We start from the raw sequence: 22,430 nt of genomic DNA, 5'->3' as shown, positions 1-22,430 counted from the left end.
TAGCCAGTAAGAGGCTAGAGCTAATGGGCCAGGCAGTGTTTAAATGAATACAGTTTCCATGTAACTATTTTGGGTAAAGCTAGCCGGGTGGCAGGAAGCAGCCCTCCACCATTCCATCTACACTATATGACATGTAGGATTTATCTTCCTTCGAGGTGATTTCATTGAATTTAAATTCATTTCCTATAAACTGCCAGGCATAGGAATAAACAGAACAGTGTGTTCTCTATTGGAAATGCTCACAGCTGGAAGCAGCACAAAGATTAGGACTCTAAGACATCCAACTTGTTACCTTGGATGGAAAATGTACAAATTATATGTCAAGATGAAACCAAGCAGGAGAAATCTGATCCAGTTAGAAGCCTCACAGCTCTAGATATACAGAAACTCATTGAGCACCAATGCTGCCATTATCCAGGGCAGAATTCACCTTCACTGAAGAATGTGCCAATAGTCTCTTTTAAAAAATATGTAAACTAGTCCAGTTTTACTAATAACTTTATTTAAATAAGACACAGGAACTTCTATACTGAAAAAAATACAAAACAGAAGCCACACATTTCTTGTGTAAAGCCATATTATATAACTTGAATACTGTTCAGCGCAGTGGCTAAAATTAAACAACTATATACAAAATTTAAACAGTTTCTGACAAGTTTCTACAGCTGGATGTAGGATACATTTGAGCTCAACAACTTCTGGGAAATTTACATGGCAAAGCATAAGCTTTAACACATTTGGTTCAAAACTTTAATATGCTAAAAACAAATGTACAACACAATATTTAGTTTCTCATGAGAAAATAAAAGCACATCACTATAAATATCGTACATAGATTTCATCACCAAAAAGCATATTCAGTCCATCTTTCTGAAATTGATAATGATACTATTGCATCTTTAGACAAAAGCAGAGTATATGATCAAAACATCATGTAATGCTAAACCAGATATCAGAAGTTAAATGGAGCTCATATTTATCTTACTGAAGTAGTAATTTTCTCCCTTTAACCATAATCTACAAAATATAGTATTTTCATCAAGGCCTGAGATTATTAGGGCTAAAGGTGTCTGCTGCTGAAAAGATTGTTTTAAAAGGTTCCCCTGTGAAAATGGCAAAAGTAAACTGAGTCCTTTTCTCCATGACAGTCTCCTATAATATAACACTGACTAAAGGAGCCAGAATGCACCTTCAGGAGAGAATATTACTGCAAACTTTGGTGGAAAGGAGAGAATTGGGTTGACAACACAACACACAGAATACACACATACACACAGCATTTCGTAAAAATTAAAATGGTGTCACTTTATCAGCTCATCCTTCTCCAAACTTCTCAGAAGAATCAAAGAAAACCTCAGGAATGATCTAAGGAAACTGGAACATCCCTTTAACAGTAGGCAACTTGTTCCCAAATTCTAAAAACAAAACAACAACAAACTGTGCCATACATTTTAGGTGGAGATGAGAGAACTCTAGGCTCTAACTCAACTGAAAGCAAAGGAATACAAATACAAATGCTTCCCTTTACTTTTGTATAAGCTCAGTGCTACAGACCAACAGTGTCTGAAAGTCAGGCTCTCCAACTAACCTGTCAGGGATCTCTAGGGCTCTCTTCACACTTCCTGGAGAACTTCTGTCAAGTCTGCAAGTTCAAGGCTATTTGCCTGGGGTTATGTTCTACTCCACACATTCTAAGTCTTAACAAAATTATTCATGATAGTGTTATCTGAGGCTTAAATGAGACAGCTTTAAGCTATTGCTCTTGTAAGTCAACAAGAAGTCTGCTTGCTTATGCTGCATTGGTTCTGAACACACTCATACTCTCTACATGAATTAAACTCATTTCCCAAATGCTTGAGGAAAACAGTAACCAAAACGTCTCACTTTTTAACCAGCAAATTAGAATTTCCTAGAGTGAAGCTAAACATAAATATGTCTTTAGATAAAAATAGTAGCAATTATGACCCTGATGGCCAATATAAACAAAAATCCGTCATTATTTATTCCTGCAAAACTTCACTTGCTTTGAAATCAAACCCAGCCATTCTTTTATTTAAATTTCATCACACAATATGGAATGTTTATATACAGTCTACTACTGAAGCTTTATTTGCAACATTGTAACAGTCATTAACTGAGCAACACCTTAACTTTTTTTTAAAAAAAGCCACATTTACACATGTTGAAACAGTGAATGCAACAGTTGTTCTATTGGTAACCACATGACAAAAAAAAAAACGATGTCATACACCACAGATTTGCTGGTTTTCCTCATGCTCCCCATGTCCAGGATTACCATCACCTAGGGCTGAATGCACTTCTTTTTCTAATGTGGAATGGAATGAAGAAAGGGAAATGCATAAAATAAGGAAAGGCAAAAGAGTGATGTTCCCTCTTTAGCTTTGCAGCTGTGAAATATTTAATATCCCAATGTGACATACATTCCAAGTTACCTGAGTTTAGACTTCAACTGAAGTACCTGAAGCTAGGCCATAGGGTGGGCACTGTGCAACTGTTGTGGCCATTTTTTTGCATTGTATGTATTATAGAAGTTAGAAACAAACACCTGGATCAATTGTAAACATAATCCTGAAGTACAGTATTTTCCATAGGACAAAACACAGCAAGACATTTTCTACTTAGACAGGCAACTTTTTGAAATAGAGCTTATTCATACTGAAATTTTGGAACAAAACACAGGACACAGTACTAATCTGTCAGACATACTATGAAATGCATAGTCTCCACTTAAATGCTGAATGACACACACATTTTGCAAGCATTACTGCTTTCCACAAAAACTGCTGAATAGGAGGAGTGGGTCCCTGCCAAGATCAGTGTTAAGAACTATTTTACGATGCTAAGTATTTTGCTGTTGGTGGTGTTCAGAAAGTTTGTCACTCCATGCAGATAGATGTCTGAGATATCATTCCCACACCATGGACCACGGGTGGAGGCCTGCTCCCCCTGCTTTAGATCATCACATAGTTCTGAGTGGAGATGTGTTCTTCTGCCTGCAGATCTTGTAGGAGCTGCTGCTGCTGAGATGGTTGCTGGACAGAGGGCTCCAGGGAGTCTACTGTGCTGGTGTCATCAGAAAGAGACGTGAAGGAAACCCGGGAAGAGAGCTGCTCTACGGTTAGTGTTGCCAGAGCTGAGCTCTGGCCAGAGTTAGGAGAGTTCTTGAGCATCAGGTCTGAGGCAGGTAGGAGAGGGCCTAGAAGTTTTACAGGACAGAAAGCTGATCCGGTTGGGATGAAATTAACCTTGTTTTTGTCAGGACATGAAAATAGAGGGGCCGAGATAGGCTGACGAGACCTAAAACCATAAAACACAATTAGTTTGGGATCACTATAAAGTTAATTACTTTGTGGATAAATTGAAGTTCTCTAAAACAGCTAGAATGTGAATGACAGGGATGGGTTATATGCACACAGAGGGGAAACATCTTCCATAGCACAGGTCAGCTGGGAGACTAGCCATGTATAGGGCACTGAAATGTCATTTAAAGAAAAAACAACTTTCAAAAGGGCCAAGCAAATTTTTAGAGATCTTTAGTTGTTTCCAATCACTGTGGAGGATGAAAGAAATTACACACTGTTCCTGAATATTATACATATTTATGATAAACTTTACTGTTAAGAAGTTTAAAAGGGGATGCTGTTTATCATTTATTTGGTAATGAAAAACTTATTCAACTTATTCTGGATCTTCAGATATATATATGGAAAAAAACGTTTTCTGTTGTCTCTCAACCAAAAGAAGAAAGTCCATGTTCCCAGCCCCATTCCACCACCATTCTCTAAACTAAGCCAACAACTAACTCCTGTGTAGCCTCTGTTCCCTTCTAGGCTGCAAGAAGAGCAGACTGCATTGGTACCTACTGGGATATACACCAAGAGCTATACAGTCATTTCTGAGTACTTCTAGAAGCCCCAAATTTTCAACATGAACCTCTTTTTTTTCTAATTTAATTTCTAACTTCATATTGAAAATTTAAAATAAAAAGGGAAAGAAAACATGAATTCAAGAGTAAATATGCTAGCTAAATCTATAAAGAAAACCACTGTCCTTCGATTTGAAGAATGGAGACTATCTATAAAATGCTGGTGCATGAATAACCTTGCTCCCAAATGTGTTTCTGTCAGCAGCTAAACCAACAGTTTTTTACAGAAGATTTCTTAAAATTTTAAAGATTAAAAATTACTTTTCAAAAAAGAAAATGAAAGAAGAGAGAAAAACAGTATAGCAAGAATGGAAAGAGAAAGAGAGGAGAAGGAAAGAAAACAGGAAGGAAAGAGAAATGAAGTTGGGAGGAAGGAAGAAGAAAGGGGAGGGAAGGAACAGCAGAGAGAGAACAGAAAGGGAAGGCATTTCAGCAGCAAGGGTGAATGCCTAAGCTTTCCATACTAGCTTATACATGTCTAGCAAGGATCTTCTGTCTATTCAATTCTCTTCTCTTAATCTGCTTTTGAAACAAACATCAGCTGTACAGAGTAGTTGATTCATCTGTAATCAACATCTCAATAAAAAGCTTCAGATCCCAGCTGACAGAAAAGACATTACTTACGCCATTTCCTCAAAGACCTTCACTCGCTCACATCCCTCTGGGGGCTCCCGTTTGAACATGTAGCTGTTGTTTGGTTTGGGAGATGAAGCATACTTGGGTAACGGTGAGCTACTCCCACTGTCTGTAAATTTAAAGCAGTTATATTAACTAGGAGTTGAAAGAGCTTTTACATTAAACTTGATTTCTGAACAGCCCTATGTCGTTCACTACACACCAGCCTTTTGTCACTTGCAGGGGTATCTCTAACAGCCTTGAGTGTACATTAAAAAAAAAAACTCAATTTAACAGGAATCTGCCATACCACAGAATATAAAAGGATGACATTTTAGCCCTGAAAACTTTGAGAAAATCATAGCTGTAATCTGAAAAAAATAGTGTACATGAATGCAGTAATATGCATTAGTCATACAGAAAAATTATAGGATTTATAACAATGGAGGTGATTCTCTATATGATATCTCATTGTCCAACCAATTAAATTAAATATTTTTATATGTGAATAATTTTTATCACAAAAGTTTGTAATAAATGATATATTTAAAACACCAGGAATAATAAGCTTGTAGGGCAAAACAAGTTAGCAACCTGTCTTCCATCTACCCATAATAATGTTTAAATATGACTTGCCCATAATTTTGCCTTTAAAGTCTTTAAAAGCTCTGTTTCAGTATAGCTTGCATTTTAGCCACTAATGACATGAAAAATCCAAAAATATCTTTACCAAACATGTTTTCCTCATTTTTTTAACCCAAAACAAAATGATCAATTCATGAAAAGCTATAAAACCTATGTGCGACTTCTTCTTTTCCTATCTGGCAAAAGTGTTTGAAATCCAAGTCCACAAAGATGTGTCATTATCTTTGTAAGATGCCAAGTTGTAAATTCAGTAACAGACCTGTTTAATTAGAATGATTCTATTTACCTAATTTCTGACTTAATGAAAGCCAATGCTCACTGTTAAATACTAAGTACACAATCAAGTGGTATGTATCATTTCCACATATTTTGAAAAATGGAATTAACAGTAAATTATATGACTTGCTTTAGTTTATGATATAGAAAAGTGTCCAGCACTCAGAAACAGAGTAACAAGGTACATAATACATGCTTAGAAATATGCACACTAACATTTTATTTTGTGAATGTTTCAAAAGTCAGTCTTAGGAATGCAGATCTATGTTACATTTGAAAGTGGCTGTCTCCCTGGTTGGCAATTACTTTGAAATAGCAAGACTACACATTTCTAAAAAAAAAACTACAAAAGCACATAGTTTATTACTGTTAAACATATTCTTACACAATATGCATAGAATAACTTCTTAGAAGGAATTAAATCATAGAATGACATTTAGGTTTTCTTTTATAAACTATTCAGACTTAATGATTTTCTTAGACTCAACATTTACCCATTTCTTACTTAGACACAGAAGAAGAGAGGGTGAAAACGACCTCCTGGTAGGTTGATGTAATGGACTCAGAAGCCTGAGTTTTAGTGCTGTCTGGGAGTAAAGTTCATCTATTAATACTGGTCAACTACTAAGCTGGTATGAATAAGGTTGTAGACTACCCTCTCAACTTCAATCTCACTTCACTAGTCAAATAACACATGAGGTCAAGAATACAAGTGGGTGAACATGGATGGCATGAAATGCCCCATGGAGGTTTACTGATCGGCATAGCACAGCCCACCAGTAAGTGCATCTACTAAAGCAGTGACTTTGATATCTTTAACAAGTCTTTCATGCCATTAGTTGGGGTGTGACTATACAGCAATCAATGGTCCACCCTGTTATCATGGAAGAAAGGCCACGTTGGCCACAATTACATAATCGAGCCTATTACACAATTTCTCTTTATAAGCACTTACTATAATTTTAAAAAAAAGTTGAAACTAGTCATGAACTAGATAACCTGAAAATGGATACATATTTTCTGCCGCAATTTAAAATAATTGTTTGTCTTTAAGGTTTTATTTTTCCTTTAATTTCAGAGGTAGTAAGTGGGTTTTTGTTTTAACTTATCCACTTAAATATCCTTATTCTTTTTTGGAGGGAGGATTAATGCTAAAAACAAACACAAATGTGTTCAATAATTTAAATCCTTTTGCTTTTTCAATAAAAACCATCTGGCTATAAGGGAGTATTTACATCTTATATTTAGTAATATGAAAAGACAGTGTAAAAGAACTACAAACAAATATTTGGGAAATCTGGACTATTTCTATCAATTTATCATATAATTTGATTGCTTATCTTATTGTGATAGATCCTATTTATGCACACACTATACTAATATCAAATTCAAGTAACTTCCCAAATATTTTCAAGCAAATTAAGACTTGGAAAAGTTTCAAATTATTAAAATTTAGAATTATATATAGAAAAAATATTCATTAAACCATGTGTGTTTATAACTATTATCTTTCAGAAATGACATTTAGTATTCTATACACTATACTCTATGTCCCACAATCCCAGAATAGATGTAATTTGCATATATGATTGTTGAGTCATATATGTAAATAGGTACATAAATTCTTTTTTTTGTTTGCTTGGTTTTGGATGGTGGGATAAATACAGGTATGTATATTCTTTGTTATGGGTCCTACTGTAGCCTTAAGACTGTACATATATTTTGTCCCTATTAGATAATCAAATAAAGTAAGTTTTAAGCAAACAATAATAAATTATAGTGATTTGTTTTGTGAGGAGCTAGCAGTTGAATGTGGTATCACACACATGCTAGATAAGTGTTCTACCACTGAGAATACTCCTAGTCCAAGTGGTGATTCTTAACCCTAGTTTACAATAGACCCAGTAGAAGCATTTTTAAATTTTAAAGTTCACATCTCATCTCTCAAAGGAGCCTGGCTTTTTTTTTTAATTCTCCCCTTTGAAAATGCTTCCAGGCATATCTGAAATAAAGGCAAATCTGAGAAGTGAGTGTTAAAAGAGTTAAGAATTCTAGTCTGCAATCAAAATACCTGACTTCTACCTGTGTCTACTTAACATAACCCCCATAGTATTGGTTCACCACTGGCTTTTGATCCATAAAACAGGAATAACTATTGAGGCACAGCTATTTTAAAATATAACGTAAAAGGATTAAGGCGTAACTGAAACACAGAAAACTCTCAAGAACACTGGCAACAACAAATTCCGAACTTGCTTAAACTATTTCACTCTTCATTCTCTCTCAGGCAGAAAAGGATACAGTAAATGTTTTACGTAGACTGACCCACACTAATGCTATTTAGTTACATAAATATAACATCCTATTTCTTGCAAGAAAGCAAGGTTATCTTTGGTATGAATTTGTGTGTGTGTGTTTCCAAGTGCACCTGAGTGCATGTGTCCAAGAACGCCAGAGGAAAACCTGAGATTGTGTGTGGAGCCAGAGTAGATGAGCTGGCCAGTGATGCTCAAGGACCTACCAACCTGTCTCTACCTCCCCAGTGCGAAGATGACAAACATACATGACTGTGCTAGGGTTTTCTTTGGTTTTGTTTTGCTTGTTCTTTATGGGTTTTGAGATCAAACTCAGGTACTCATGTTTGCATGGCAAGTGCTTTCTAGACTGAGTCATCTCCACTATACTAATAATCTTTGGAATACCACATTCTCCAGGAATGCAACTCTCTAGTGTCAACTTTGGCAGCTAATGACAGCAAAGACTTGATTGGGAGATCTAATCTAACATCTTGAAATTAAAACTAATGCCTAAACCATTGAGATCCTTCAGATTACTTTAAAAAAGAAATTATTTTGAGGACGTATCTAGCAGTAACTAACCAAAAATACGAATATAATAAGAATAGTATGTTGAACACTATATTCAATGATATATTAAGAATATAATAAAACAACATAAAAGTTAGCCTAGTGAGTTACATTAGAAATATGACAGACTAAAATAAAATGGATCTATACAGAATTACTAATTTGGTGTTAAAATTACTTATTTTGCTCAGGAAATTAAGTTAGCAACTAGAGTATGGATGATGGACAAAGGAGATTCGGGAAACCATACAATTATGAACCATTTTTGGCAATTAGCCTTAAGAAACGGGCAATATAATCAATTGTATCAAAGGGTCAACACCTTCTTGTAACTCAAAAACTAAACTGGGAAGGAGAGCTTACAACAGTCCCTTTGAAAAAAAAACATTAGATTTCAATAGCACATACACTTTAGTTGGGATGAATTACTCGTGTGTGTGTGGGGCGGGGGGTGGGTGTGGGTGTGTGTGTGTGTATGACTATTTCACAAAAGGAGAAAAATATGACTTCACTACCTTTTGCTACTTATATTTTTGAACTTTACTTCAGGTCTGATTATGTTTTGAATAAAAGATCTAACAACCATTGTGAATGTTTGTCTCATTAGTTAAATGCTTGTCGTATGTAGGTACAGTACTTTAAACGCTAATCACTTATTCTTTGGGTATATGATGGAGGCTTCTTATTGGCTAATAAACTGCCTTGGCTTTTTGATAGGGCAAGATTTAGATAGGTGGAGTAGACAGAACAGGAAGAAGGAAGTGAGGTAGATGGCTCAGTCAGATGCCATGCCTCTCCTAAGTGAGTGAGATAAATCGCCATGCCTTGCCTCTCTGAGGCAGACCACCATGCCTCTCCTTAGGGAGCAAGATGCGATGAAGCCAGCCGCCAGGTCAGACATGCCGAATATTTCCCGGTAAGACACCACTCGTGGTGTTACACAGGTTATTAGATATGGGTTAGTCAAGATGTGAGTAAGAGGCTGGAACTAATGAGCCAAGCAGTATTTAAAAGAATACAGTTTGTGTGTTGTTATTTCGGGTGTAAAGCTAACTATGCGGGAGCCGGGTGGGATGAAAAGCAGGCCTGCCCGCACCTCCACACTACAGGTATAACCCAAAAGGATACACATTTATAGATTCAACTATAGATGGCTCTTGTTTTGTGTACTCACAATAAGTAGACTGCCTTTATTACAACATAACCCTAACAAGATTCAGTTCCTGACATGCCACTCAAGAATAGTTGTTGAAGATGAACACAAATCCTATGATTGAATATAGTCTTCAAATCAATCTATGGACTAAAATCATACTTTTATTAGTTTAAATATTGATAGTGAACCTAAGCATAAATCATAGATTAGAAAATATTTTGTAGCTTAAAAATTAATTTAAGAATTTTGGAAAATTTTTGCAACATAATCTTCATTTTTACAACCTCAGGTTTTAAAATTATTTTAAAAAATCCAGGAGAATCAGTTTGCAAAAACTCAAATGTTCATATTTTATATTAGCTTGTTTGTGTGTATATGAAGGATGCTCGAACTCATACTAAAAAATGTCAATACAACTTTAAATGTTCATTTCACCATTTACTTTGTGTGAAACAGAAGATAAAGCAATATACTGTTAATATCTTGATGAAACCTTAGACAATAAACTCCAATTCTCTTTTTAAAAAATTCTCACTAAACAAAATGACACAATCATCATTAGGTAGAAACCCACACGGAAACTTTACCTTCGGATTAGGCTGACCTTATAGCCCTTCCTCTCCACCATCCAGAACTTTTCTAACGTTGGCAATCATTTCCCACATCCCCACGAGGAACTTGCTATCTTATTCCTCTCCTTATATCCCTTTGTCTAAAGTACATCACCAGCCACCAAAACTATCTGCCAACATACAAGAACGTACTACAAAGTTTTTTCAGTTACTTCCTATCATTAAAACAAGTAAACTTTGTTAACTTATTTGTGGAATAAATAATAACATTTGAGGATACAGATTCAAAATAGCTAAAAACAGTGTGTGGTAAAAGTTTGAAAAGCAAAGGGTTAGACAATTAAACCGCATACTTGCTTGGCCTTCTGGACTGTAGTACCTCCATCTGAGCTATGGTTCTTCAAAATTAAGCTGGTCATGTCCTCTATGTGACATGCCCACAAGATTCTTCCTGGCCCTTGAATCCTCTTGGCAATATCATTAAGACTTCTTGTAATATCTAGGTTTTCTATCTCTCAGTTCTTATTTTCTCCTCTCCGTCATTCACACATATCCAATTTCTTACAGTTCTCTACACACCTGACCCTTGCAGAGATGGATGTTACATGAAGCCCATTCTTTCTGCAAAGGCTGTAAGATACAGCGTGGAATCTCTCTAAAAGATCATTATTGGCATCTAGACCATTAAGAAGTTAGGAAAGGTACCAATTTCTATACGTCTCAAATTAGGTAGCCTGTAATAACAAGCCCACGTAATCATAGGAATATGGCATATAGTAAATAACAAAAGTATAATCACCTGACCACATTTAATCATAACAATCTCATGAGGAAACTGAGATACCTAGAGGCTGAGTAACTTGTCCATGGGCCCATAATTAGTACATGGCAAGGTTACTCCAAAATCAGAGCTCATTACCTAAGCTTTCTGCTTCACTAAATTTTGATCTACTCAAATTCTGTGTTTTCATTAGACATATGAGGAGGTGACAAAATGATCAAGTTCCTTCCTAACACTCTGCTTCTCTAATGAAAGGATTACAGCTCAGACAACCGTTGTTGGGTCGGCCTTCTGCTAGGAGATGGAATAAACAGCAACCTGTAGGAGCCCATCTTTCTCAGAGGATGACAAAAGATGATATGGAAACACCTGACAGATTCACTTTTTCTCTACCCCTATTGATAACCTATAATTTTTTCTTCAGTCATGATTAAAATTTACCAATTATCAACAGAGTATTTAATATAAGGGAAAGATGTCTTAGTAAGGCTAATACCTTTAATTTCATTAAGAAATGTGGATTTTATGGCTTCCCAATCCCTTCACCAAAGCACCTATGACTAAGTTTGTCTACTTTTTTTTTTTCTCCTTTAAAAGTACCACACTCTTAGCTGGGTGGTGGAGGCGCACAAGCAGGTGAATCTCTGTAAATTTGAGGCCAGCCTGGTCTACAAGAGCTAGTTCCAGGAGAGACTCCAAAGCTACAGAGAATTCCTGTCTCAAAAAAACAAAAAAACAAACAAATAATAAAAATAAAAACAGTATCACAGCCTATGAACATTTAAAGAAACACAACATATAATTTAATATCTCAAAGAAAACGACACCAGTATTTTCAATATAGTAATAAAGATATTACGTTTTTAATATGGACATATTATAAAGAAAGTTAGTATAAGAAGATTGTAGAAAATCCCTATTAGTTTACACCATACCTGGCAGGTATGACTGAATTTGGTAAGGACGACACAATGAACAAGACTAGGTTACCCATTGGTGCTTAAACTTAGTAAACAGGTAACAAGACGAAATAAAATACATATGTAGGAATGTTCAAAACTTTCATTTGCTTATATTCTATACTGAACTATAACAGACACAACTGAGTTATACTTACTAAGTAGTTTTGAATTATGGATAACTATAGCTGTTACATTATCTGCTACTGGTATGATTGTAAAAATTGTATAAAGATAAGAATATGGCAATTTCAGGTTCTTATTAGATGCTTCCAGACATTGTTAATGTGTGCAATGTTTCATGTGATCTTGAAAAAGAAGACTGGGGCAAAGACCTTAGTGACATAATTCTACAATAGGGCAGTTTTGACTTGTCATATAAAGTCCTATGTTGGAATAGTATTTTCAGTCTATGCAGTTACCATTAAGAAGTTCTTCTAAAACAGGACAGTTTTAACATGTAATATAAAGTCCTTTGTAGAAAGTGTTTTAAACTCTAGTTTTACCACTAAGAAGTTCCTCCAAACCCCCAAAAAACCCAAAAACCAAAACAACAACAAAAAAACTTGATAAAATAGATTTTTGTTCAATGAATTTAAAGGTAAGGTGGTTAAAACATATATTCAACATTTGTTTTCATACTATCAACCACAAAAAAGTCATAAATTTGAGCAGATTAGGCTATGTGAGAAGGAAGAGAGCTAAGGCAAAGGTGTGAAAGACGAAAAGTGAAGAAGTAGAACCCTAGAGAGAAATACAAATATGGTTAAATAAGAAATATAAATAATAAAGTGTCCAAACAGGTTATTTTAACAGACTGCTTAATATCAGCTCTGGACCCTAAAGAGACAAGCTAACATTTTTTATTTGTTTTCTGGAGAAGAAGGATTGCTTACACTTAAAACTCATAGTTTAGTAATATTAATATTTGAGTCAAATTACAGTGTGAGTTAAATGGGCTATATACCCTAGTTTAGGAAACTCCATCCACATAGTGTATTTCTTTCAAGGAAATATAGCTTCAACCACAAGTAATCAACTAATGGACTCTTGGAATATAACTCTTAGTAGCTGGCCTCAACAAAATGGTTCCATTTATTTCATAATTATAACAATCACTGTTTCTACAATATCTTGCAAAACTGCAGAACTTTCTAAAAACTGCCTAAGTAACTTGTGCCAAAGATTCATGACAAACAGCAGACTGAAGTCTAGGTTTTATGGTTTGCCCAGCACTAGTCTGGCTACCATCAAGGAACATTGGCAGAGCTGCTAAAAAGCTAATATTTTGACGTTGCCATCTGTACTATATATTTTTTCCCTTGCAACTTGGACATGATGATGTAGAAGGACTTGGGCCAATTCTTTGGCTATATTTTGATAATGTTAATATAAGAGATGTCAAGATGAGAGTTTATACTCTGAATTTGAGGCTTAGGAATTATTTCTCTATTAGATTAACTAGCCTTGTAACTCTACACATGTGGCCAGGCTGCTTTCAGTCTTTAGGTTACTGGAAAAAACCCTAACAAAATAACAGAACTCAACCCAAACAACAAACAAACAAAAAAGTAACAAACAAACTCATATGAAAATCTCCACCTGAAATAAGTTCTCAAACAACTATCGTTTTTTCAACAGAGTGGTTTTTGTTCTGGCATTGCAACTGATACAGTCAAAGATAAAAATGTGCTATTTCTAACAAAGTCTTTAGTTGAAAATTATAAATGATTCATAGGGAGCAGATATAAATAGGGAGAGATAACATTAGGAAAGTCAGAAAATGGGTAAATACATAACAGATGAATGCTAAAAATAATCAGCCCACCAGCGCACCTTTCAGTAGAACATACATATTCACTGCATCTGATTATTTAGCTTCCTGCATCATTTCTCTTAAGTATCCTAGGAATAACCTGAGCTATTTTACAAAAAAAAAAAAAAATCTTCGACCTACAAAGTATGCAGTTACACAAAACAGATTCTAAGTGATTAGAAAATTATAGTACTTATTTTTCTGTTTTCACAATTGATAAAACTAGCAAGAATTATTTAGTTTCTACTTTTGTCTTTACTGGAAGTAAAAACAACCATACACAGTGTAGAATAAAAACATTAATTATCAGGCAAAATTAATATTAAAAATTACAAACCACTTCAAAACTCTGTATTTTGATAGAGAAGTCACAGGTCAAAGACTCTTCTATAGTGGGAATAATTCAATGTGCAAGTTCCACAACTGATAAACCACTTTCTTTTTTCCAATAAATATTCTAAACATTGTTTAAAATGCTAAATATTGGCAAGAGTAGGCTTGAGGCAGCGAACTCCACAGAGGCAGGCCTAAGGCAGTGAACTCCATAGGAGCAGGACTGAGCCAGCGACCTAGGCTGAAACGGGCCTGAGACAGAGAACCCTTCTGGAGCAGGTACAGGGGAGCAACTGCTGAGTGAGTGGGCCAGAGCCAGAGACTGCTGTGGTTCCAGGTGTGAATCTGGGACTTTCAAGAGAATAGACCTGAGCCAGGACCTATGCAGGTCTGGGCGTGAGTCTGGGACCTCTGAGGGAGTAGGCCTGAGCCAGGACCTCTGAAGATTCGGTGCTGGTCTGGGACCTCTGAGGGACTAGGCAGAAACCAGAAACCTCTGCCGATCGTGAGTCTGGGGCCTCTGAGGGAGTAGGCCTGAGCCAAGTCCTCTGCGGGTCCAGGCTCACCATAGTCTGGAACCTCTGAGAGAGAAGATCAGAGCCAGACACATTTCTTTAGGATCAATCCCAAGCCAGGAACCTACTCAGAAGCACATCCAGACCAAAGACTTTTTTTTTCTCATTTTTTTTTATTAAAGATTTCCATCTCCTCCCCCTTCCCTCCCCTCCCGTCCACCCATACCCCCACTCCACCCCTCTCCAAGACAAAAAGCCATCAGGGTTCCCTTCACTATGTTAAGTCCAAGGTCCTCCCAGCTCTCCCTAAGTCCAGGAAGGTGAACAACCAAACTGACAAGGTTCACAGTGAGCCCGTCCATGCTGTAGAGTTCATGTTCATTGCCGTTGTCCTTGGTTTCTCAGTCCTCCTCCACCGTCAGCCACATTCAGAGAGTCCGGTTTGGTCCCCTGTTCCATCAGTCCCATTCCAACTGGACTTGGTGGTCTCCCGTTAGATTTACCCAAGAGATGCCCAATCATATTACAAAAGCGTTTGTTCAACTATGTTTATAGTAGCACTATTTGTAATAGCCAGAACCTGGAAACAACCTAGATGCCCTTCAGTGGAAGAATGGAGGAAGAAAGTGTGGAATATATACATATTAGAGTACTACTCCGCGGTAAAAAAACAATGACATCTTGAATTTTGCATGCAAATGGATGCAAATAGAAAACACCATCTTGAGTGAGGTAACCCAGGCCCAAAAAGATGAACATGGGATGTACTCACTCATAATTGGTTTCTAGCCACAAATAAAGGACATCGAGCCTATAATTCGTAAAAAATCCTAGAGAAGCTATATAAGAAGGTGAACCCAAAGAAAATCATATAGTTATCCTCCTGGATACTGGAAGTAGACAAGATTGCCGGACAAAAAAATGGGAACATGGGGGTGGGGTGGGATGGGGGGAGGGAGGGATGGGGAGAGAAAAGTGTGAAGTGGAGGATGGGAAGAGCTTGGGGGAATAGGATGGTTGGGATATAGGAAAAGTGGATATGGGAACAAGGAATTATATATCTTAATTAAGGGAGCCATTCTAGGGTTGGCAGAGACTTGACTCTAGAGGGGTTCCCAGGAAGACGCCCCCAGCTAGGTCCTTGGGCAGCTGAGGAGAGGGTGCCAGAAATGTCCAGATCCTATTGCCATACTCATGAATATCTTGCATATCACCATAGAACCTTCACCTGGCATTGGATGGAGAAAATGACAGAGCCCCACATAGGAGCACCGGACTGAGCTCCCAAGGTCCCGAAGAGGATCAAAAGGAGGGAGATCATGAGCAAGGAAGTCAGGACCGTGAGGAGTGCGTTTACCCATTGAGACGGTGGGACAGATCTAACAGACCAAAGACTTTTAAAGAAACAGTTATGAGCCAACAACCTAGACCAGAGAAGGCCTAAAACAGCAAACTCCATGGGAGCTGAGCAAACCTGGGAGCACTGAGTGTCCTCCAGGAACAAGAAGTGACGAATGGCGTAATCAGAACCATGGTACTGACTGTACCAGAAGGAACAACCATATGAGCCTTGGACTTACTGGCACCTGGAAGATTAATCACCAGAGTCACAGACAGCCCCAACTACACCAATCAGAGTAGACAAGGTAAGAACACATGCAACACCACAAAGAACAATACAACCCCAGTAAAATCTAGAGACCCTACAACAGCAAGACTTGAACAACAAAATATAGATTAAGCAGAAGAAAATGACCTAAAAAATAACATCAGAAGAATGTTTGAGACTCTTAAAGAGGAAATGAGAAATTCCCTCAAAGAAATGGAAGAAAAGACAAACAAAAAAATTGGAAGACATCAGCAAAACCAAGAAAAAGCAACCAAACATACAAAAGAAACTATTCAAGACTTGAAAACTTAGAGACAATAAACTCAGGCGAAGGGAATTATAGAAACAGAAATTATGAGAAAACCATCAGGAACCACAAGGGCAAGCATAAGCAGCAGAATACAAGAGATAGAAGAGACAATCTCAAGCGCTGAAGATACAATAGAGGAAATAGACTCATCAGTCAAAGAAAACATTAAATCTAACAAAAGTTTAATGCAAAATATCCAGGAAATATGGGACACCGTGGAAAGACCAAACCTAAGAATAACAGATATAGAAGAAGTTCAACTCAAAAGCACAGAAAATATATTTAACAAAATCATAGAAAAAAAAAAAACTTTTCCCAACCTAAAGACAGATATGCCTATGAAGATACAAGAAGCTTAAAGAACACCAAAATAGACTGGATAAAAAAAAAAGTCCCCTCACCACATAATAATCAAAACAATAAACATATAGAATAAAGAAAGTATATTAAGAGCTACAAAGAAAAAAGGACAAGTAACATAAAGACAGACCTATCAGAATTACACCTGACTTCTCATTAGAGAAAATTAAAGCCAGGAGGTCATGGTCAAGCATTATGCAGTCATTAGTAGACCATGGATGCCAGCCCAGATTACTACATCCAGCAAAACTTTCAATCACCATAGAAGGACTAAACAAGATTTTCCATGACAAAACTAGATTTAACCAATACCTAGCCACAAACCCAGCCCTAAACAAAGCACTAGAAAGAAAACTCCAACCCAAGGAAGTTGGTTAAATCAACAAAAACTCAGGCAATTGATAATCTCACAGCAGCAAATCCAAAAGAAGGGAAAAACACAGAAATTAACATCACCAACAACGAAAACTAAATTAACAGGAGATAATAATCACTGGTCATTAATATCCCTTAATATAAATAGACTCAACTCACGTATAAAAAGACAGTCTAACAGATCAGATATGAAAACAGAATCCATCCTTCTGCTGCATACAAGAAACACGCCTCAACCTCATAGACATAGCCTCAGAGTAAAGGGTTGAGAAAAAAATTTCTAGTCAAATGGACCTAAGAAACAAGCTGGTGTAGCTATCCTAGTATCTAACAAAATAGACCTCAAACTAAAATCAATCAAAAGAGACAAATAAGGACATTTCATAGTAGTCACAGGAAAAATCCATCAAGAGGAAATCTCAATACTGAACATCTATGCTCCAAATACAAGGGCACCCTCATATGTAAAAGAAACACTTCTAAAGCTTAAACATACATTAAACCTCACACACTAATAGTGGGAGACTTTAACACTCCACTCTCACCACTGAACAAGTCAGACAAAAAATAAAGAAATAAAAAAAAAACTAAAGATATTATGACTCAAATGGACTTAACAGACATCTATAGAATATTCCATCCAAACATAAAAGAATATACCTTCTTCTCAGCACCTTATGGAACCTTCTCAAAAACTGATCACATACTCAGTAACAAAACAAATCTCAATAGATACAAAAAAATTGGAATAACCCAATGTATCTTATCAAATCACAATGGCTTAAAACTAGAATTCAACAGCAATACTATTTACAGAAAGCCCATAAACACATGGAAATTAAACAGTGCTCACCTGAATCAACAATGGGTGAAGAAAGAAATAAAGGAAGAAATTAAAGACTACCCAAAATTTAATGAAAATGACCACATGACGTACCCAAATTTATAGGACACAATGAAAGCAGTGTTAAGAAGAAAGTTCATAGCACTAAATCCCTTCCTAAGGAAGCTAGAAAAATCCCACACTACTGAATTAACAGAACATTTGAAAACTTTAGAACAGAAAGAAGCAAATTCACCTAAGAGAACTAGATGGCAGGAAATAATCAAATTGAGAGCTGAAATCAACAAAACAGAAACAAAGAAAACAATACAAAGAATCAATAAGACAAAGAGTTGGTTCTTCGAAAAAAATCAACAAAATAGACAAACTTTTATTCAAACTAAAAAAAGGAAGCGAGAGAATATCCAAATTAACAAAATCAGAAATGAAAAGGGGACATAACAACAGACACGGAGGAAATCCAGAGAATTATCAGGTCATATTTCGAAAACCTGAACTCTACAAAATTGTAAAACTTAAAGGAAATGGACAACTTTCTGGATAAATATGAATTACCAAAATTAAATCAACACCAGATAAGCAAATTAAACAGATGGATAACTGCTGACAAAATAGAATCAGCCATCAAAAGTCTCCCACCAAAAAAAAAAAACCCAGGACCAGATGTGAAAGCTCAGAATTCTACAAGATTTTCAAAGAAAAACTAAAACCAATACTCCTCAAATTGTTCCATACAATAGAAACAGAAAGATCATTGCCAAACTCTTTTTATGAGGCTGCAATTACCCTGATACCTAAACCACAGAAAGACATGACTAAGAAAGAGAATTACAGACCACTTTTACTCTTGAGGATTGATGCAAAAATACTAAATAAAATACTGGCAAATCGAATCCAAGAACACATCAGAACCATCATCCACCATGATCTAGTTGGTTTCATTCCAGAGATGCAGGGATGGTTCAACAGATAAAAATCTGTCAATGTAATCCACCATATAAACAAACTGAAAAATAAAAACCACATGATCATCTCATTAGAAGCCGAAAAAGCTTTCGACAAAATACAACATCCCTTCAGGATAAAGGTCTTGGAGAGAAAGGGATACAAGGAACATACCTAAACATAATAAAGGCAATATATAGCAAGCCAACAGCCATCGTCAAACTAAATGGAAAGAAATTCCCAGTGATTCGACTGAAATCAGGAACAAGACAAGGTTGTCTACTCTTCCCATATTAATTCAATATAGTTCTTGAGGTCCTAGCTAGAGCAGTAAGACACTTAAAAGGAGATCAAGGGGATACAAATTGGAAAAGAAGAAGTCAAACTCTCACTATTTGCTGAAGATATGATAGCTTACATAAGCGACCCCCAAAATTCTACCAAGGAACTTCTACAACTCATAAACACTTTCAGTAATATAGCAGAATACAAGATTAACTAAAAAGAAAATCAGTAGCCCTCCTGTACAAAGATGATAAATGGGCTAAGAAGTCATAGAAACATCACCCTTCACAATAGACACAAATAGCATAAAATATCTCAGAGCAACTCTAACCAAACAAGTGGAAGACTTGTATGACAAGAACTGTAAACCTTTGAAGAAAGAAATTGAAGAAGACACCAGAAAGTGGAAAAGATCTCCCATGCTCTTGGGTAGATAGAATTAACATAGTAAAAATGGCAATCTTACCAAAAGCAATCTACAGATTCAATGCAATGCCCATCAAAAGTACAGCAAAATTCTTCACAAACCTCGAAAGAACAGTACTTAACTTCATATGGAAAAGAAAAAACAGGATAACCAAAACAATCCTGTACAATAAAAAAAAAAAAAAAAAAAAAAAGAACTTCTGGAGGCATCACAGTCCCTGACTTCAAACTCTACTACAGAACTACAGTACTGTAAACAGCCTGGTATTGGCATAAGAATAGTCAGAATGGAACCTAATTGAAGACCCAGATATTAATCCACACACTTCTGAACACCTGATTTTTGACAAAGAAGCTACAATTATACAATGGAAAAAAGAAAGTATATTTAACAAATGGTGCTGGCATAACTGGATATTAACATGTAGAAGAATGAAAATAGATCCATATCTATCACCATTCAAGTCCAAATGGATCAAAGACCTCAACATAAAGCCAGCCACACTGAACCTTATAGAATAGAAAGTGGGAAGTACACTTGAATGCGCTGGCACAGGAGAATACTTCCTAAATATAACCCCAGTAGCACAGACACTGAGAGAAACAATTAATAAATGAGACCTCCTGAAATTGAAAAGCAAAGAACACGGTTAACAAGACAAAACAACAGCCCACAGAATGGGAAAAGTTCTTTGTCCACTCCACATCAGGCAGGAGTCTGATCTCCAAAATATACAAAGAACTCAAGAAATTGCTCATCAAAAGAACAAATAATCCAATTAAAACATGAAGTACAGACCTAAACAGAGAACTCTCAACAGATGAATTTAAAATGGCTGAAAGACAGTTAAGGAAATGCTCAACATTCTTAGCCATCAGAGACATGCAAAAATTCCATCTCACACCTGTAAGAATGGCCAAGAGAAAAAACATTGATGACAGCTTATGCTGGAGAGAATGTGGGGTAAAGGAAACACTCCTACATTACTGGTGGGAATGCAAGCTGGTACAGCCCCTTTGGATATCAGTGCGGCGATTTCTCAGAAAATTAGGAAACAACCTTCCTCAAGACCCATCAATACCACTTTTGGGTATATATCCAAATGATGCTCAACCATGCCACAAGGACATGTGCTCAGCTATGCTCATAGCAGCTTTGTCATAGCCAGAATCTGGAAACAACCTAAATGCCCCTTGACTAAAGAATGGATAAGACAAATGTGGTACATTTTACACAATGGAGTACTACACATCAGACAAAAATAATGACATCTTGAAATTTGCAGGCAAAGGGATGGAGCTAGAAAACATCATTTTGAGTGAGGTAACCCAGACCCAGAAAGACAAATATCATATGTACTCACTCATAAGCGGCTTTTAAACATAAAGCAAAGAAAACCAGCCTACAAATTACAATCCCAGAGAACGTAGACAATTATGAGAACCCTAAGAGAGACAAACACGGATCTAATCTACAAGGGAAGTAGAAAAAGACAAGATCTCCTGAGTAAATTGGGAGCATGGGGACCTTGGGCGAGGGCTGAAGCAGAGGGGAGAGTCAGGGAGGGAAGCAGAGAAAAATGTAGAGCTCCATAAAAAATATATATATAACCCTGTAGAAAATGTTAAATATTATAAAAGCAAATTATCTTTTTACATTGATAGCTATTACTCTCTAAGATTGCAATTTCCTTAAAGAAAAAGCACATTCTATTTATCTCTATTTCTCTACTTTCTAGTATAGAACCTGATATGCAATAAATGCTCTGGAAGTGTTTCTTAAGTAAACCATAAGAAAAAAACTCAGTTACAAAGCACAGGTCTTTTTACCTAGTCCTAAAATACATGTGTATATATATATATATATATATATATATATATATATATATATATATATGCATATAGAAATTAAAACCACCATTTTAATGTTATCTATATAATGGTATGTATTTGATTTGCTTAAGAACTGGAAATTTTACATGCAGGCCATACAGTTTTCCAAGGAAAAATTTGTCTATTTTCAATATAATCACTAAAAAAATCTCTAAGCTAAATACAATAGATATTTTAAGAAATTAATGAGATTGCCTCATAAAAAGCAAAAAAACAAACAAACAAAAAAACGTCAAAAGTTTCTCATAACTTTCCTGGCTCCTACCCTTCTCTCAGAATCTTACACTGTAACCAAAGCTGGCATGACCTAGAATTCACTATGCAGTTCTTGCTAGCCTCACACATAGAAATCTTCCATACCAGCTGCTGTGGAACAATGGTTTGTACCCTGCCAATTGTATGTTAATAAAACGCTGGTTGGCCATTAGTCAGGCAGGAAGTATAGGTGGGACAACCAGACAGGAAGTAGAGTCAGGTCAATGAGAACAGGAGAATACTGGGAAGAAGGAAGCCCATTCCTCTGCAGTCCTGGCCCAGTCATAGAAGAAGCAAGATGTGAGCTGCCCCGCTGAATGAGGTACAGAGCCACGTGGCTAACACAGACAAGAATAATGGGACAATAGAAGTTATAAGAATGAATAAGAAGCCTGAGCTAATGGGCCAATCAGTTTATAACTAATGTAGACCTCTGTGTGATTTCTTTGGAACTTAATTATTGCGGGAACCAGGCAGGACAGAAAACTGACAACAACCAGGCTCCTTAGTACTAGGATTACAGGCATAAGCAAGAGCTCTAACTCCATAATTTGAAACAGTTTTTACAGTAAAAATTTTTCTTTAAGTTTTTTATACAATATATTTTAATTACATTCTTTCCTCTTTTCCACTTCCTCCTATATTCT

General features: G+C 36.3%; 1 protein-coding gene across 2 annotated transcripts in view; it reads right to left on the bottom strand.

The window, feature by feature from the left end:
- Nucleotides 1-482: 482 nt before the first annotated feature.
- The window catches only part of Glcci1 (glucocorticoid induced 1), an 84,677-nt gene continuing 62,729 nt past the window's right edge, over nt 483-22,430 (bottom strand). For both annotated transcript variants that reach the window (XM_038319661.1, XM_038319662.1), the window contains exons 7-8: nt 4,571-4,691; nt 483-3,318 (exon numbers count right to left, since the gene is read on the bottom strand). In XM_038319661.1, coding sequence (XP_038175589.1) covers nt 2,973-3,318; nt 4,571-4,691 — 467 coding nt within the window. In that variant the 3' untranslated portion in view covers nt 483-2,972. The remainder of the gene's footprint in view (nt 3,319-4,570; nt 4,692-22,430) is intronic.

Source organism: Arvicola amphibius, chromosome 2, assembly GCF_903992535.2.
Source record: "Arvicola amphibius chromosome 2, mArvAmp1.2, whole genome shotgun sequence".
In the NCBI taxonomy this organism is placed as follows: domain Eukaryota; kingdom Metazoa; phylum Chordata; class Mammalia; order Rodentia; family Cricetidae; genus Arvicola; species Arvicola amphibius.
This window is presented reverse-complemented; position numbering and strand designations above follow the sequence as displayed.